The sequence below is a fragment of the Diadema antillarum genome, unplaced genomic scaffold, assembly GCF_040938485.1.
Source record: "Diadema antillarum isolate AM-2024a unplaced genomic scaffold, OU_Dant_1.0 seq00000569_RagTag, whole genome shotgun sequence".
Lineage (NCBI taxonomy): Eukaryota > Metazoa > Echinodermata > Echinoidea > Diadematoida > Diadematidae > Diadema > Diadema antillarum.
The window spans coordinates 2,193,011-2,212,186 of NW_027271507.1; the positions used below are offsets into that span (position 1 = coordinate 2,193,011).

At 39.2% G+C, this 19,176-nt stretch overlaps 1 protein-coding gene across 1 annotated transcript; it reads left to right on the top strand.

Annotated features, from left to right (window-relative positions):
* The first annotated feature begins 2,258 nt into the window (after positions 1-2,258).
* Positions 2,259-18,384, top strand: LOC139735279 (uncharacterized). The gene is made up of 9 exons (XM_071646034.1): positions 2,259-2,540; positions 3,213-3,331; positions 3,880-4,076; positions 4,969-5,202; positions 6,423-6,521; positions 11,561-11,690; positions 13,882-13,983; positions 15,569-15,706; positions 17,757-18,384. The coding sequence occupies exons 2-9, from the start codon at positions 3,221-3,223 to the stop codon at positions 17,874-17,876; spliced, it is 1,131 nt and encodes a 376-aa protein (XP_071502135.1). The 5' UTR covers positions 2,259-2,540; positions 3,213-3,220; the 3' UTR covers positions 17,877-18,384.
* The last annotated feature ends 792 nt before the right edge of the window (positions 18,385-19,176 follow it).

Below are 19,176 nucleotides of genomic sequence, written 5' to 3' on the forward strand. Positions count from 1 at the left end.
CGGAGCGAGCGAGCTTGAAAATTTTGACATTTACAGTCCCCAAATTGTCGTTTGTCGCTATAATTTTTCGCTTTGGAAATTAAGGGGGGGGGCACCAGGCGCAACTGCCGGCAATTACTGGCAGCAACTTCAGGAGAATGGCATTACGACTAAATGCGAGCGAGAGGAGCGAGCGAGCTTGAAAATGTTGACATTTTACTGTCCAAAAACTGCCGTTTGAAGCTATATTATTATCTTTTTTTTTCGCTTTGGAAATTAAAGGGGGGGGGGGCGGACGCCCGGTGCGCCCGGTGCGCCCCTCCCCCTGGATCCGCCACTGGTAGTCAAGGGTGTGGGTTTATGTTCATGACTGGGGGAGGTATGACCAGCGAGGTGGCGTCGAAGTGACCAAGCGGGGAAAGGATGTCCAAAATCTGCACTTTAGAGCATCCCCTAAACTAATTGTGCGTGTTTGTTTGTGTGTGTATTATATGTACATGGAAAAGTTAGGAATTAGCCCAGGTCAAGTCTTTTTATTGGCAATGCAAGACATTTCTACATAGACTAGTATGTAAAGCAACACTGCAAAAGCAATGATCTAGCTTTGATATAACGAAGTGTAAGGTACAAAGGTGCTGTACATTCTACATCACATTGCGCAACATTGTAGCGACTCTTCGTTCGGATGTACTGAGTACACTGCGCACGTCCTGCTTATATGCAGAATGCCAACCAGGAATCACGCTGAATCACAATCTTTTGTCGGGTCCGGGCTTTTTGAACAATGTTTCACACTATATACCTATCTAATTATGGTTAAAAGAAATCATAGAAAAATATCTTATTTCTTGATTACCCTTTCATTCAAAAGCAGTTTACTAACACTTGAATTACTATTTCGGTAAGTCTTTTTTTTTTTACCAGCGGATTATGAGGGGGCGCACCCCCCCCCCCCCCCCCCCCGTAGTTACGCCACTGCTTTTGGGTGAAATAATTGGACAGATTTCTTGAATTCTAACAAAAAAGCAAGACAATCTTTTCATCGCGGGAATTATGATCATGTGGGGTGGGGCAAATGGTGCGCTTGCCTTCCAATATTTTTATGGGGGCAACATTTTTGTTTTATTTCACAAGCAAGAAAATTTCTCATTTCGGGAATTATTAATTATGGGGGGGGGGGGCAAAATTAAAATATGCTTGCCCCTCCAATATTTTATGGGGGTAACTTTTTGTTTTTCGGTCCAAAAAAAAGATAAGAAAATCTTCTCGTCTCTGGAATTATGGAGGGGGGGGGGGGTGGGCAAAGTAATATGCTTGCCCCTCCATTTTTTTTTTCATCTTTTTTTAATGAGGCTAAGGCTCGCTCTTGGGCTGGCAATATTGATTGGTCAGAAGTAATGTACATAGACCCTACTATGTACTTGTAAGTAGCACACGTACATGCAAACGTGTATAAGTGCTCGGTATCGTAGGGATGTACAGTACGGTCGATAAATAGTAAACACTGTAGAATACTAATAGATATGTATAAAATCAGTGCTGCCAGAACCAGGGGTGCGAATTGATTTTGTGTGTGTGTGTGTGTGTGTGTGTGTGTGTGTGTGTGTGTGTGTGTGTGTCCCTGGTGCAAAATATGAAGAAAAAAATAGAAAAGAGTAATTATTTAGCGTCCGGCGTTGAGGTCGCTCGCAGACTGATTTTTTTTTTTTTTTTAAGGATCTGAAGGGGGGTGCGTTCGCACCCAACGCACCCCCCCTGGTGACGCCCATGATTGTCATCACTTTGTTGGCTCATGAAACCCGGAAGTGGGCCCCCACACTTTTGAAAACACTGCGCCGTTCCTGTGTACGTGCATTGTACACTGCACCGAACACCTACACTGTATGCTTAACACGCGTGCTTGCAAGGCACATTGTACATACCTTACACTAACTTGCTCAGTCAGGAGCAATAATTTACACTCTTGTTATGGACTCCTCGCTAACGTAGAAAATTTGAGATTCATGATTTTTAAAGTGTTATATTTGTGATAGAATGTGGGTAGAAAGTAAATGAGAAGAAAATTATTTACCCATTTATGCGGAGAGGCAACCCGATCATCAGGTAATTTTAATGTGTATTGGAACTGACTTTGATATTTCTACCCAATTAAACGGAGTACCCGTTTAAGCGATACCCGATTACGCGGACAGTACTGTACTAGTATTGCATATTGACGCAGCCCACTGCAGTAATATGCGGCCATAATATCAAACTTAACTTCCGCGTCTGCACGGTGGAGAGGAATCAGTTTAAACAAACGAGATCGGGCACCGTGATAAACAAAAACGGAAGTAAGAAAACATTAATACCTTGTGGTGACAGAAATTTTGATATTAGAAATTACATCATTTTGATTTGCCACTGTTCAACGAGCAGCACCGGCTACCGACACTTGGCTGTATAGCTGTCATCGACTTGTCATGCTTGTATAGTATAGGCTTCCTCCCTGCTGTCGTTGTGAATCGCCAGCTGATTACGGCGTGTTTGTAGCAGTCCCGTACGTTCGCAGAGGAATTGAGGTGAGTGTGCGCTGCTGTTTGAAGCCACCCATTCTTAATGACGATACTGATCCTCAATCAGCTTTCATTATAAAAATGAATACAAAAAAATCACTATCATAACTGAAAACTTTGTTGCCAGTCAAAACATATATATATATATATATATATATATATATATAACAGCTGAATTTCTTGAAATCCATCATGGTAAACTCGCGCTGTGCTTATACCTGGAAAATCATAATGTCATTCTCGATTCTCCAAACAGTGAGTGCCATATTTAGAATTTTATTGTTTGCACGTTTTTCTGATTATAAACGCTGATCTAAAATTGTTCTCATTAGTTGCAGTATCCACTTCTCATTTTCTTGTGCATCTGCGAAACGCATGCTTTTTAGAACTTATCGTTATTTTTTAACAGTCCATATAGATTATCATATCATACTAGATTATTACGAACAAACATACTGGTTTGGATAAACTTCTGTGGAGTGTCATTAAGTCATGTTTTCAAAAATGAATACTAGTACTGCAAGTAGTAAATTGTCAAATTCTTATTTTCGTAGAATATTGGCTATGTTTATGAAAATACTTCTAGTTTATTTCACTATCATTTACTCGAAATTGTCGTGTCACTACCATTGAACTCGGTTGTTCCTAAAACATGCATAGTGCCATTTTCTCTACAAGACAACTGCATGGTAAGCTGTGTATACCCGAAGATGGACAGTTATCATCAAGAGAGCTGTGGGCTGGAGAGCAGATTGCCGCTTTTTGAATCTGATTCCCCAGAGGGAGTAATTAATAAGGTAAGTTCATAGCTGATCTGATATGATGTGATTTTATTTGAATGTATTTGATTTGATGTTATCTGATTCAGCTTGATCTGACTTTTACTAAATACGAGGCGCGCATTGGTAAGTAAAAGAGTTTAAAAGCCTAGCTTTGGAGCGGGCCCCACTTTATTTCTGGGAAGAGAAGATTATATGAAGCAAATATTATGGGGGCATGACTGATTTATAAATGTCATTTAAGTGATCTTGGTTCGGGTTGATGTGATTTAAAGCATTTATATGGTCACGTCTTAGTTATACAGCCAGAGTTGTTTTTGACTAAACGCTTTTACCATGTTTACAGTATTGTGTGCAAATACCATAATGCTGAACTGGCTTGTGAGACTGTTTTGTAAGTGAGTAATGGTAATGATGATGATGATGGTGATGATAATGATGATTATAACAACAACAACTATGATAATGATGATGATGATCATAACAATAGTAATGCGTATTAAAGAATCGGAGATAAGTAGACGAGAGTATAATGACAGAAACCCAAATTAATGTTCTTTTTGAAGACGGAGACAGACATGACTGATCAGAACTGCAAGTTGACGTCGAGAGAGCTGATAATCTCGAAATCGCATCTCACGCTGACAGACGTTGAAAGAATTGACGACGAAAAGGACAAGACGTTCTTGCGCTTGACGTGTCGGAGCGATGCCTCGTCGTCTAAGAAACTGAAATACATACTGATGTACTTCGGCAATTCAAGGTGATTTTGATTACCTTACATTGATAGTTTCATAGTTTTATTGAGCACGTCAAATGTGCATACCCCTTTGATTTATGAAGACATGTTTAATATCCGCAGTTCTTTCGAGTAATATAATGAGTCTTTTTCGTATAGCATGGAATATTCTGTTCAATAAAATGAAGCTTATCCTGCCTTGAAACTCTCAAACAGCATAAGCTTCATACTTTTCTTTTATGTTCCGACCACTTCCTCTTTAGAGTGAAACAATGTTTAAAATCAATAGTAGTTCCTCACATCAAAGCCGATTGTCAAAGAGACTTTTCCAATTCTTTGCGTCTGATTTTACCTTATTCAGTAGGCAGTCTTGTACATGTACTTGTTGGTGTAGCTTTGTATTTAAAGTAGATTCTGATTTCATGAACACATTAATTCTTTTCGCCATTTGATACCTCCTAATGTATAAACTGTATCAATTCCTTTGTGTTTACACATTACAACTGAATTTACGAAAGTCTACATACGCTATATACATGATATAGTCTGCACCTTTTATCTCCAGATCTCTGTATTGTACGTTGTTATGGGCCTATATGTCTTACGCTCAGAGTAAATAATTTGTGTCTGTCATGCGAAATGCTTGAAGAAGACAAAATTATGGAATTTGATTACATTTTGGGGGAATTAGTTTGATGGACGTTATATCCGTAAAATACACAGGAATTCACTCCAATGAAAACAGTGCTTATTTGTTGAGATCTCCTTTGTTGTTGCTGCTGTTATGTGAGACGCAAAATCAATTTTGTCGATTATTCCTCAATGATGTTTGAAGTTTGTTTGCTGACGGATTAGAAATGAATGATAAAAACGTTGAGTTTGAGATTAATTTACACTACATTTGATGACCTCACAGAGCCGAGCTGGAGATATGGGAGAACGCATTGCTCAAGCTAGCAGGCAAGGAGCCACGTCCTCATCGCCGTTCCACCGACAGCGAAGTGGAACTCCGGAAGAAAAGGAACAACCACTCACCAAAAAAGCACATGTCTTCATTGGAAATGTGCATCCCAGATATGTTGCTAGAGGAACTCTCGCCACCGAGCAGTCTGCGTTCTTTTGACGGTGACAGTAGGGGTGCCATGATGAGGTATGAACAAGAAACAAACACACGTAATTAGGCCTAGCTATCTATGCGGGCAAAAGGGGAGAGGGCAATGGAATGGTTGCTGCTGGGTAGAATATTGGTCATGGCGACGGACGAATCTCTTGGAGTCCGTAAGTTGTAGTGACTAAATGAATTATTAAGGAGGAATGATGGCTTCTGACAATAATCACAACCGCGCAATAGCTGTCCTCACTTCTACTGAAGCTTTCTTAAATGCAAACTATCTTATAGGGGGTCTAGGGCAACTACCCCCTGGACAATTAAGCCGGACCCTTCCCCTTCCTTTTCCCCTAACCCTAATCCCAATCCTGAACCTAATCCTAACCCTAACCCAAACTCTAACACTAAACCTATGATGAATCACAGTTCAGAACTCCAGTTGCAATGGGAAGCCCCTCCTTTAAGAAAGACGCTTCGTAGGCGTCACCATGTTGCTGAGTACATTGGTCCACCTTCCTCCTCTGCTATATCATTCATTGTCGTGCTATTTTGTCTCTGCTTTCCCCTAACCCCCCCCCCCCAATATATTTCTCTCTCTCTCTCTCTCTCTCACACACTTTTCTATTACTAAAGATAGGTTAAAAAATAGGACAGGTGTAGCGAATTCACAGACTAAGCAACAGTATTATATATATATCCACAACTGTCAGTAATTTGGTATGTGTAGGCCTATATACAATGGAGACACTGAGAGAGGTATTTTGCAAGACTATATAGTTCGGACGAAATGCTGACACAGGTATTATGTATTGCTTGACAGATGACTGTTGAATGGCTCCAGTACTATATCTTCGGTGGTACTGGATCAGTTGCACTTTACTCTGATGTTATACGTTTACGACAATTTTGCAGGATTCTTCGAAAGATTTTGTGTGTGTGTGTGTGTGTGTGTGTGTGTGCGTGTATGTACTGTAAGCAAAATATCTAATACACATCACAGCATGAAAACATGACGGAAAAGAACAAAGTAAAACCTGTTAGGTGCCTATTTTGTCCCCTCATAATACAAAATATACAGCTGTATCTTGGAGAACTTAATTTGTTTCCCTTATTACCACAGCGCAGCTAGACAGACTTTTGAAGACATTCTACACCCAGTTTCTTTGTTCATTGTACTTCAATGAGCAGCAATATTGCTTTCAGATTGTGTATTCATGTCAAAACGTTTTGTTCCTTGTTTGCTTTTTTTTTTCCTCTTTCAGTAAGATGCACCGCGAAAGAGATGCGGAAAAAGTCAATGTAAACGTGACCAAGCAAGACCAAAATGGCACGACGTTCACAACCTACGAGGGACAAGTCTTGTAAGTTTCATACATCTGTGATTTGATACGATACATATCCATGTAACTCATTGCAGTCTTTAGATAGACGAGTACGTTGTATTTACTTTTATGCACCATTTACTGACACGAGCGCACCTTTTGTATAGTCTTGGAATGATATTGATCTATATGTGAGAATCAATGCGATAAACACAATGTGAGAAACACAAATATCACAGAAACCAAAGAAGAATCATGGAGCTATACCCCCTTAGTAGCTAATTCAAGTCTATACAACGGAGTTTGCAATGACTACGAGGACACAAATTTAGTTATCTCTCGGAAGCAGCCCTGAAAGATATATGGGAGGTGAGTTTGGGATCTGTAAACGAACTATTGATGCTTAACTCTCAATTGCTAACAAATGCGAACATCTCTATGAAGCTGGTCTCATTTATCTGTTGCTCATCGTTATGAATATTGAAGATGTGATGTATCAAGAGCTTTTACACTATGAATGTGAAATCACACCAAGTATTACATCTCTTCTCTTTGTTTATTTTCTTAATGCAGCCACAAAAGAGCTGGCAAAAGCAGTATGTCCATCATATTCATATCGGCGTAATCATATTCATATCGGCAGTAATCTTTTCATTCACTTTATTATTAGTTACTACATTACTACATTATTAGTTATCTGTGGTCGGCACACACCCGTAATGTTTTTGTTCTGTATTTCAGTTTCAGTTCAGTGTAGTTCAGTTTTATTTATTTTCCATCTGACATCTAACAAAAAGTACAACAATATACAATGTATGCATTACACATCACACTTTGATCAACTTGAAGAAGAAAATACATAACCCAATATGAATCGTAAACTTTAAAGTATGATAAGATATGAAATGTGAAACACAGCAGAATAAATAAGAATATCATTGCATAATAATACTTTGAAAGGTTGAGCGAAAAGGATGCAAAAAGAGTGATACACACAAAAAAAAAATAATGGCCTGTAATACGTGGTTTACTCAAAACGTAGTAAATAGTATGTCACTAAACAAAATCATTATGATAAAGTAATCATTAAGTAACAGAAAAGAAACAAACGAAAAGAAAAGAAAAGAAAAGAATTTGATTCACCATGATATACAAATTACAGTTCTAGTCGGGTACCTAAGGGGGGGTCACCGTGCATCCCCCCAGGACTCCTCGAAACTTACATTTTCAGGATCCTCATGACATACCAAAACATAATCAAGATGTTAACAGGAACGAAAAGTGGCTGTTCTAGGTGAAATTTAATGTATTCTATTGTTTTTCATAATTTCTTATGTATTTCTTTGTTTTTCAACTTTTTCAACTTTTGTTTTTTCTTTGTTTTTCTATTGGAAATTGTCACTGACCACTTTTCTACCATAATTAGCACAAAACTAATCAATGAAAGTGATTAATTGTAAAAATAATCAGGTTTTCATGACTTTCATGACAGAGCACCTGTTTTCCATAGGAAATGTACACAAAAGCACAAAATTGTGCCCGTTTTGGGACGACATTCCGTTACAAAAATGGGCATGACTTCGCAAAAGTATGCGGGGAAGTTGCAAATTTGGTCTCGAAAGTTGCGTGAGACTTGAACAAAACAAAGTCAAGTAAGTTTTGAGGAGTCCTGGGGGGGGGTGCACGGTGACCCCCCCCCCTTAGGTACCCTACTATGTAGGCCCTACATGCAAGCACATATATATTACATACATACATACATAAGGACGGGGGGGGGGGGGATCCGCCCCCCCCCCTCGAAGTTTCGCGCAATAAATCTGTCGCGAGGCTTCTTGACTTTGTTTTGTCAAGTCTCGCACAACTTTTGAGACCAAATTTGCAACATCCGCGTATACTTTTGCGAAGTCACGCCCATTATTGTAACGGAATGTCCCCCCAAAACGGGCACAATTTTGTGATTTTGTGTACATTTCCTATGGAAAACAGGTGCTCTGTCATGAAGGTCATGAAAACCTGATTATTTTTATAATTAATCACTTTCATTGATTAGTTTTGTGCTAATTATGGTAGAAAAGTGGTCAGTGACAATTTCCAATAGAAAAACAAAGAAAAAACAAAAGTTGAAAAAGTTGAAAAACAAAGAAATACATAAGAAATTATGAAAAACAATAGAATACATTAAATTTCACCTAGAACAGCCACTTTTCGTTCCTGTTAACATCTTGATTATGTTTTGGTATGTCATGAGGATCCTGAAAATGTAAGTTTCGAGGAGTCCTGGGGGGGGGGGGGGATGCACGGTGACCCCCCTTAGGTACCCAAGTATTCGGCCAGTGTGCAATGTTTTCAACTTTCTGAATTAACTAAAATCACCATCATATTGCTTGCCATACCACCAAACTGCATACAGCATGACAAAAAAAAAAGCTCAACAACAACAAATGCCGAAAATCCCCTTTCAAGATGGCATTTCGCAATCACAGCAGTGACTCACTTAAAAGGGGTTCCCCAAAAACATCTGACGATCAATGCTTCTCGTAATCATGATTCTCTCACCAATGCGTGCGAGGCGATTTTCGTTGCCGTGTTAGTTTGCACATTTTCTTTTTTTTTTTAATTCTTTGCGATTTTTTCCCCTTTGATTATCTGACCCATTCACGCGGTATACCGCTCCGGTGACTTGCGTCTCGTCTAGTATTTCCTATGTGTGTATATGCTATGACAGTGTTTTTATGCCTCCGCCACGAAGTGGTACCGGAGGCATTATGTTTTCGGGTTGTCCGTCCGTCCGTCCGTCCGTCCGTCCTTCCGTCCGTCCGTCCTTCCGTCCGTCCTTCCGTCCGTCCTTCCGTCCGTCCGTCCTTCCGTGCGTCCTTCCGTCCGTCCGTAATGAATTTTGTGGACAGCGTAACTAAAAAACCTTTTTGAGGTATCCTAATGAAACTTGGCATGTATGTGTATTAGGGGTTGAAGTTGTGCCTCTTAACTTTTGGGTGCACATGCTCAAGGTCAAAGGTCAAAAAAGGTCAAGGTCATATACATAAAATTTCACTATTGTCACCATATCTATGCAATGCCTGAAGATATTTTCTTGAAACTTGTACATGTATTACCCAATTAAGATTCTCTGGTGAAAGTTTGGGGTCATGAGGTCAAAGGTCAAAAGGTCAAGTAAAATGTTAAAACTTCACTTTTTTCTCCGTGAATTGGAAATTGTTTAAGGTATCTTCACGGAACATAGTATACTAACTGGCAGTGATTATCTAGACACTTTAGGGTTCATGGGGTCAAAGGTCAAGGGCAACACTTCAAAATATTACTATTTCCCTCATGTTTATGCAATGCCAGCAGGATTATTTTTTTACACTTGGTTTATGCATGTACGACCTAATAGAGATTCTCTTTAAAGTTTTTTTCTTTTTCTTTTTGCCTCAAAGGTCAAAAGGTCAAAGATCAAGTGAAAGTGCTGAACTAACTTTTTCCTCCATACGTATCTCGAGAGTGGCTCAAGTTATCTTGAAACTTACTACATATTTATGCATGTTCTGCCTGACAGTGATTATCTGATGAATTTTCGGGTCAAAGGCCAGATGAAAATGGTAACAATTTACTATTCAATACAGAAATTGCACTTTTTCTCCATTCCTTGAAAATTACTCAATGCATAAACATATGAATGGGTCAAAGTCAAGTCCAAAGTCCTTAAATCCCCAAATACATGCTCTCCTATTAATCCAATTAAACCTAGGTAAAGGAAGATGAACATTCAACACATTTGTGACAAATTTGTCATTTTAATATTTTGCCAATTTTGTGAAAATGCACGTAATCACACATTGTCCACATGTACTATCTAGACCTATTAGGAGAATCATGCATTATGGCGGAGGCATACCAGTCGCCATAGCGACGTTTCTAGTTACTGTATGGTTATGGGTTATATTTGTTGATTTGTTCGCTTGTTTGCTTGCTTGTTTTGCATGAGTAACCCTTCTGCTATCATTGCCATTGGTACACTTCATGCCCAACTGCATTCTAAAAAAAAAAATTAAAAAAAGGAAGTGTTCATTCCAACATCGAACAAATAAAGGTACTCCTCATATCTTTTGTTTAAAAAAAAGTTAAATTCAAAACTCAAAATATGAAATCTAACAACCCAAAGTCTTGGATTTAACATTTCCCCAAAGTTCGAAGGGTGACAATATTTACCAATTCATTATTTTGTGTGTGTGTGTGTGTGTGTGTGTGTTTGTGTTTGACACATTACTATATATAGTAACTTTGATCATTTTCTTTGTGGTTTCCCGGCTTGGAGGGGGTAAATATTTCTAATCCTTGCTTTAAATAGCATCGCACGGCTTCATAAAAATTCGTCAGTGATATTCAGGAAGATACAGGAAGAACTTAAATACAAAAACAGTTATCAATTTTTATCAATTTGATATATTATAGATTACAACTGTTCAACCCCCTCCTCCAACCCCCCACCCCCCCAAAAAAAAATGCTTAAAATATATTAAAATGTTAATAACATCTTCAAGATATTTATTGCAATATAACGAGTGTGGTACAATGAAAAGATTTCTTATTTTCTCTTTTCAATGAAGGCTTTAATGTAAAAAGATTGAAAATGACATTCATCTTTTTTTGCATTCAAACTCTTCAATGGCTTATATTACCAATCTCAAAGCCACAATTTTATTGCAATACTAATTCAGAATAGGCCTAATAATAATAGTTACTCGCACATGGTATATGTCCTTATCTCGCGATGTTTTTATTCTTTTCACTGCATGAGCTCCAGCCTTATAGCCTTTTCATTAAGTACATAATTTGAATCATAACGCTTTAACAAATATGTTGCTTCACAGCGTTACATGAATACCAACAGTAGAAAACACATGTATAATAGCAAATTATACTGAACAAAAAGCAGAGTTTTGAGAGATTGCTTGAAAACTTTCGGAGAAGTACCCTTCCTGTCATTTTCATGATATTTTCACACTTATATTCATTCGATCGTTCACTTTTGTTTATTTGCTTGTTTGTTTGTTTTTACTCACTTATAACGGATGAAGTGTGAGTGGAGCTGCGGACAGTACACTCTACTTTGATGGAGACCTAATTCAAAGTGTGAGAGGCCGCCAGGTGACTTGCGCAAAGAGGGCGATGATCGAACTCCGTCTTGCACTCAGCAGGTCCTCTGAGGTATATAGCATCCCCTCTTCCTCCTCCTCCCCCCCCCCCCACTTTTTTTTTCTGGTACAGTGTATACAATATGGATGTATGCTGGCATGTGTTGATGCGCGCGCGCGTGTACTGTTATTGCTGTTGTTGTAGTTGTTGCTGTTGTTGTTGTCGTTGTTGCTGTTGGCATTGAGCTTGAGTGTGCACCTTACAATGATAGCTTGGTCATGTATAGGCCTACTATGTAGGCCTACGTCGTTGAATTGTCGATTTCTTTCATTTTGTTATGAGCGATTTAAACCTTTAACATTTAAAAGTATGGGCATTCTGATGTAATATCCTCTAACAGAGATTATCAACAGACGATGATCTGCTTTCATTCTGAGCGAACTGATATAGTATTAATAAAGTATGTAGGGTCTGCGTGAGTGTGTGTGTGTGTGTGTGTGTGTGGTTTTGTTTGTTTGTTTGTTTGTTTGTTTTTGATTACTGGAACTGCACCGGTATTGCACCCCAAACACGGTGGACAGTTCCAGCACGTTTGTACAGACAAGTATACACACACTTGTGTACAATAAATTTTTAGTGAAGATGCTATGGGACACAACATGTATAATCATATCTACAGTATAGATGCAAAGTTAGCGACGAAAAAGGGAGCAGAAAGCAATAGAAGAAAGAGAAGAGGGCGAAGAAGAAACGTCTATTTCATACATGCATAAATAAAATAATGTTCGTGACTAATTCAAAACATGAGAATGGTCACAAAGCAAAATCTCATTCATGAAAACTTCAAATTTATGTCCCGGACTTAGAGATGCTAAACAAAACCAAACGTATGCATGTATGGATAGAAACCCATTGTGAAAGAAGTATATGGGAACACGTGTAGTGTAGAAACATGCCTCTCTCATATCACGTTAGTGAAACGTCAAGTACGAATACATTATGAGGATCCCAACGCGGCCGCGTATGTCAAACCATTAGATGAGAATGAAACCCTACGTAAGTGGATTGAGTGAATGCAGAAATACTAGTTGAACACATCAATAACGTTTGAGGAAATTCGGACAATCCATTCAAATATTATGAATATGTAAAGTTTCGGTACCGCTGTCGCTGGGTAAGAAGACTACAACAATTTGTGATGTCACTACATTGGACAACGAAATAAAGAAAATATTACGAGAAATCCTCAAATGTTCATGTTTTGATGAAAAATGGAATGCTCATCCTTCGACTTGCAACTGACAATGTATTATTGAGGGTAATGTTTTCCCCTGCCTTCTGAAAGAGAGGTATAAACCAAGTGATCTTTCATTATGCTAGAAAAATGCAAATAAGATGAATACGCTTTATATTTTCCCCATATTGTTGTCCAGCTGTGACATTACAGATCGCTGTAGTTTCCTTATCCAGCAATGACATGTCCCTCGGATAGGACATAAAATGCAGGTCCCGTGTGTGAGAGTCACAACTCATGCACGTGAAAGACCTCGCTTCATTCATTTATCGCAAATAGCAGGGTGTGTAACCCGGTGAAGTGATCGCGCCTTACATCCAACTGGACCCCATGGAATGGAAGACCAGCTTATATTAGCATAGCTGAATATGGGCTATCCAGCCATCTTCTCAGATGGGAAATGAACTAACAATATTATTAAACAAAAGCAAAAAGAGGGGCTTATAGTTACTTGTTGAATGGGTGCAATTTTTCGTCAAAATTAGACTGTACGTCCTTTGTTTGTTTGTTTGTTTGTTTGTTTGTTTGTTTGTTTGTTTGTTTTTTTGTTCAGTGTTTTTTTTTTTCTATCAGGGTTGAATATGTTGGCCTGGCATTGGATTTTTGTTGACCTCAGACAAGGAAAGTAATACCAGTTTTTGACAAAGGCATTTCATTCATGTACCTGCAGTCTAGCACTACACAATTTTAAGTGCAGAATGGTTATACATCGCCAGGCACTCACATCCATATCCAGGGGCGGATCCAGGAATTCTGTAAAGGATGGGGGGGGGGGGGGGGGGGGGTAACTATTATTTTTGGGTGCCACTTCCGGGTTTCATTTCATTTTTTTCTTTTTATTTCTTTCGTTTTTAACGATAAATAAAGGGGGGGGGGCGTGCGCCTCTTGCGCCCCCTCTGGATCCGCCACTGATATCTGTCAAGTTAATAACACACGGGCATACTCCAATTCTTTTCTCACATGCAAAGGTACAGGTAACCCTGCGGCGATTTCCACACGGCACCATGAGTACCATTCAACGAAATATACACAGCTTTCATGAACTCGGGATTACTTTGGACGGCCCTGAGGTGAGTGAATTTTAAAGGGGTATTCCAGACGATTTTCAAATTTCACATCGTGGAGTGCATAAATCAACGGCTCCATGAATAGATTTCTGGAATTTATTGTGGTCTTTGAGCAGAGAAATCAATATTCTGAAAAACCAAAAGCAAATTACACTGAACAGAAATCATGACATAGCACCCTCACATAATATTTCAGATATGTAGCAATGTAATACCATTGTAACACCACGTGCTTAACAAGTTCATCTGTGTAGTATTTATGCACGCTTTCTCCTTTTGTTCTGCTTCCTTGAGCCCCTGCTCGTGAATTCTTGTAGTGAGGCTGCCATGTCATCATCCTTGTTCATTGTGATTTGTTATAGATTTTGAAAACATTCTTATTCCTCATTCCAATTACTATAGATTCTGAAACTCTGTATCCAGTGTAACCAATCTATGGTTGTTTCTATGTAAAACTCTGAAAATCATCTGAGGTCTCCTTTAATTTAAGGGCTTTGGCAATGGGCACAGTCTAAGTGACCGTAGAATACAATGGTACTGTTTCGACAGCCGAAGTTAAAATCAAAGATGTTAGATCGCACTTTTTGTCACTATTTTCTTAATTGCTGTGCATCTCTTTAGGTAAAAAGTTACACAGAGAATAGACAGAAAAATCTGTCCGGAGGAGTTTTTTGATATTTTATTATTTTGTTATCTATTTATTTTTTTATTTTTTTATTTTTTTACATTTACGGCTCTCCTCTCTAATATAAAGGAGGGGATTCCGTGAAGCCAGAAGTAGTCTCCACGGAACATATCCCCGAAGAACAGAATATACAGACCGATCTTTCGATCAACAGACAAGTGCCATATCTAGTGCCTCCTCGTTATAATCATATACTGTGTCCTGATATCTGGGTATATTATCATTCTTTACGAGGACCTCGTTTACGTATTCTTGTATACATCGACCTCGTCAATGTCCAACTTCCCAAAAATATTTCGTAAAACGAGCAGACCAAATACATGTAGAGTTAACATTATAAAACCCGTGACGAAGCATTCTCAATTCGTCCGGGTAGGCTTATTAGTGCACACACAGAGAATGGCGGTTCCTTATTTGTGTACCTGGGATAAGAATGGGGCTTTCCCCCGAAAAGCTGACTCATGGTCATACTATGCATTCTTTTCCTTATCTTTTCCACTATAGGCAGTTCCGTATTCAGCTATGCAGTATGCGAATATACGGATAGAAAGAGATTTTGATACCTGTACAATGTACGCATGTGCAAATATACAAACACATACACATAGATAATAATGTGTACATGATATATCTAAATAGATCTATATAATAGAGAGATAGGTATAGATAGATAGATAGATAGATAGATAGATAGATAGATAGATAGATAGATGGATAGATATATAGATAGATAGATAGACATAGATAGATATATAGATAGATAGATAGATAGATAGATAGATAGACATAGATAGATGGATAGCCTATCATAGAGATGGGGAGGGGTGGGATAGGTATTAAAACAGACAGACAGACAATAAGAGAGGCAAAAACATGCGGATTCTTTTTTACTACTTCGAGCAGATCACTACTATGGAGGCCGGTGAGCCCTTCAGAGCTTCCCTCGACCTCGCCAAGACCTGCTTCGAGAGCCACAAGTCTCGGCGGTCGATCACGCGGATCAACGATGACCCCGTCTCACTTGACTCGTCTTCTGATGATGTAAGTGCCTGGACGTTTGGTTTTCGAAATGATTGGGGAAATGGTGTATCAAATTTACCCCCCCCCCCCTCGACATTTCGCGCCAAGATTCCGCAACGCGCAAAGATTTTGCCTCGTCATTTCATGACTTTTTTTTCATTGAAGTCTCCCGCATATTTTGAGACCAAATTTGCGACGTCCGGGTACACCGTTCTGAAGTTACGTAATGTTTTGCATATCTATGCATGTCAACCCGAAAACAGCTCAAATTCATGATATCATGTGCAAATCCAATGCAAATTGTGTGGGTTTTTTTTTTTTTTTTGGTTAAATTGATATAAATTAGATTATTTCAACTTTAAATCATAGAAATTAATCAATTCTAATGTAGATAAGCTTGAAAAAGTCCCTGCAACAAATTTTGGCCAAAAAAACAATAGGAAACAAAAGGTCGAAAAAATTGTAAAATACATAAGAAATTAACAAAACAAAAAACAAAATAAATTTATTTTGATCGTGCTATTTCTTTATAAGAAAATTGTTTGATGTGTCTTGAGGAATTCTGACACAAAACCTGAGCAATCCTTCAGCCTTTTTAATGGAGTTACAGGTGAAACTATGATTTCATACATAAATTTGCATAATTAATTTACTAAAAGTAGAAAGTCAATATTTTTTATTGTATGACCATGTAATCTTGTAGATGGCATCCGGCTCTATGTTCAGGCAAAATTTTGCGGCGATCGCGCGATCGGCAGCCGAGATCTGAAGGGGGTCAAATTGAACCCCCTGTAAAAAGTTGGTCTCAAATAGCCCAGTTGAAATAGGGTTAAGTCACTTTCATTTCCGTCTAACATAACATCCAGTGTGTGTCCAGATAGCATTGATCCGACTCCATAATGAAAATTGCTTCTCTTCTCAACCTATAGACCCCCCCCCTCCGCCCGCCTTCCCGCAATTCACCCTATCCATTCTCATGAAATCCCAAATCTTGACGGTGTCGTGAATCAGCCTTACACGGAAGTAGGCAGTAATTTGGATAGAACACAAATCATTTACTTACAGGAGCTTACCACACTCTTCGATGAAAAATAATACAAAACGTACTTATCGCCATTTTATGCATCAGTATAATAAGTACAGGAATAAACATAGGCCTCCAACAGTTTTTTTCCCCCTAAAGGTCAATGATGCGCAAAGTTCGCACTGATATCCCTCAGCCACAATCAATCATCGTGTTGGGTGAAATCAGTGTAGAGTTATGCCAGGCTGACACTTGCACGACTTGTGGCCACGATTTTGTCGTGGCAAGTCGTGACCAAAATTTTGCTCGTCACGACATGGCACGCAGGTCACGACGCGTCGTGACCTGCGTGCCATGTCGGGACGAGAATTTTAAAAGTCGTAATGTTTACGACTAGTTTGCGCACTGGCACATTTCGAGTCGTGCCAATGCGTGCCACAGAATCGTGCAAGTGTCAGCCTGGCTTTGAGATCATTGGAGAATGGCAAATATTTCACCCAGCGCGGACATGAAATAGGACTCTATTATATTCATGTTGTCACGTCGCAGCTACAATAATCATGATAATGGATACTATCACATCTGTAATTAAATCTTTAATTCTCATTAAATTTCGTCATTCCTTATTTCCTTTTAATATCGAAGCATGAAGAAAAGCTAGTACTTGTATCACCCGCATTAGATTGTTGTTGTGTTGTAAATGCCTAATGATGAAGTCTTGAAAAGGGAGAATTACAAAGGGAATGTAGTGTGTAGATGAGACCAAAAGCATTGCACTTACAAAATTGTATGTGTGTACAAACAAATTGAAGAGCTGTAGGCCATCATTTCCTCGTCTAGTATGCAGAAGTAGTTAATTGCAACAGCTGTTACTGTTCTTTGAAAATATTTCGAACATTAGATTAGAATTCCATAGCTTTCTTACATTATAACTTTGTTGGACGACACTCTTATCATCTAATTTAATATATCTTATTTATATGAATATATCATGTGGTGACATTTTCGCACTCTTTCCTCTTGCCTTGAATTGATAACCTGGGACAGGTGAGAAGGCTGATCGAGGCTGCTATCTCAGAAGAGCAACCCATCATCTTCATCACCCATCCAACAGACTTCCTGAAAGCCCTGGCCAGGCTTCGAGAAGAGTCCGCGACATTCCTCTGACTTCGCTCTCAGACAGCTTAACACGGCAACATACAAATACGAGTTTGCGTATGGCGAGAGTATAAAATATGCTGCATAAGATGCTATGTGCACCGACGTGTTCAATATGACAGGCATTTCCACTGGAAGTTTTCTGAGATGCCTATTGCTTCTATGCACGAACAAAAAAAAAAAACGCAAAAAAAAAAACTACGAGAGTATACGCGCAGGACACGGAGTTATAAATCTAAAATCTGATGGACTTTAACAGGTCACTTCCAGGTCTTTGTACAGTCTCTCACTGATCTCATGGAATAAACCTTTAAAGGAGAGAGGGCTGGGGAGAGGGAAGAGTGTATTTATCAATGAAAGTCACACGTGAAAGCCCCTCTTCTGATGTTTGTTACCTGCAGTATCCTTGTACAACCGAGGACTGGAACCAGAGCACAGGCACAAATGATTGCTGAAAATGACTTCCTTTGCAGGCAAGACTTTGGCTAGACTCTGTTCAGGTGCGGTGATGGTGGTGGTGGACAGAAAAAAAAATGGTATGCCAATTAACGACCGTCATGTTCGTATGAGGGCACCGGTCACTAAACCTGGCAATAACCGTGATAACCATGTGATTCATGATGCAGTCAAACCAAGCCTATCCATTAGACAGTCGATGTAATGAAGCCCGGGGCTGAAGCATGCCGGGACAGGGGCGTCACCAGCTTTTTTTCAAGGGGAGTGCGTTTTGACACTAAATGTTTACGAGATTTTTTTGGACAGACATTTGGAATATAGGAAGCTCTCAATCCCTAGACTTTTACTGTTTTTTGAGGGAAACCAAGCGGGGAAAGGGCAACGGCGCGCCGGTAGCTAGGATTTCATCGGGGGGGGGGGGGGGGGGGGGGGCGGGGGGCGGAAGTGCCGGAGAGGGTTGCATCCCTTATAAATGGATTATGGAATGACGGTGTGAAACGACAAATTACTGGCAGTGATATCAGGGGAATGGCATAACGACTACATACGAGCGAGCTTGGAAATTTTGACATTTTACAGTCCAAAAAACTGCCGTTTGTAGCCATATTTTTTTTTTTTTTTTTGCTTTGTAAATTAAGGGGGGCGCACCGAGCGCAACTGCTGGCAATTACTGGCAGCAATATCAGGTGAATGGCATGATAATTAAATGCGAGCGAGCAAAGAGAGCGAGCTTGGAAATTTTGACATTTTACAGTCCAAAAAACTGCCGTTTGTAGCCATATTTTTTTTTTGCTTTGTAAATTAAGGGGGCCGCACCGAGCGCAACTGCTGGCAATTACTGGCAGCAATATCA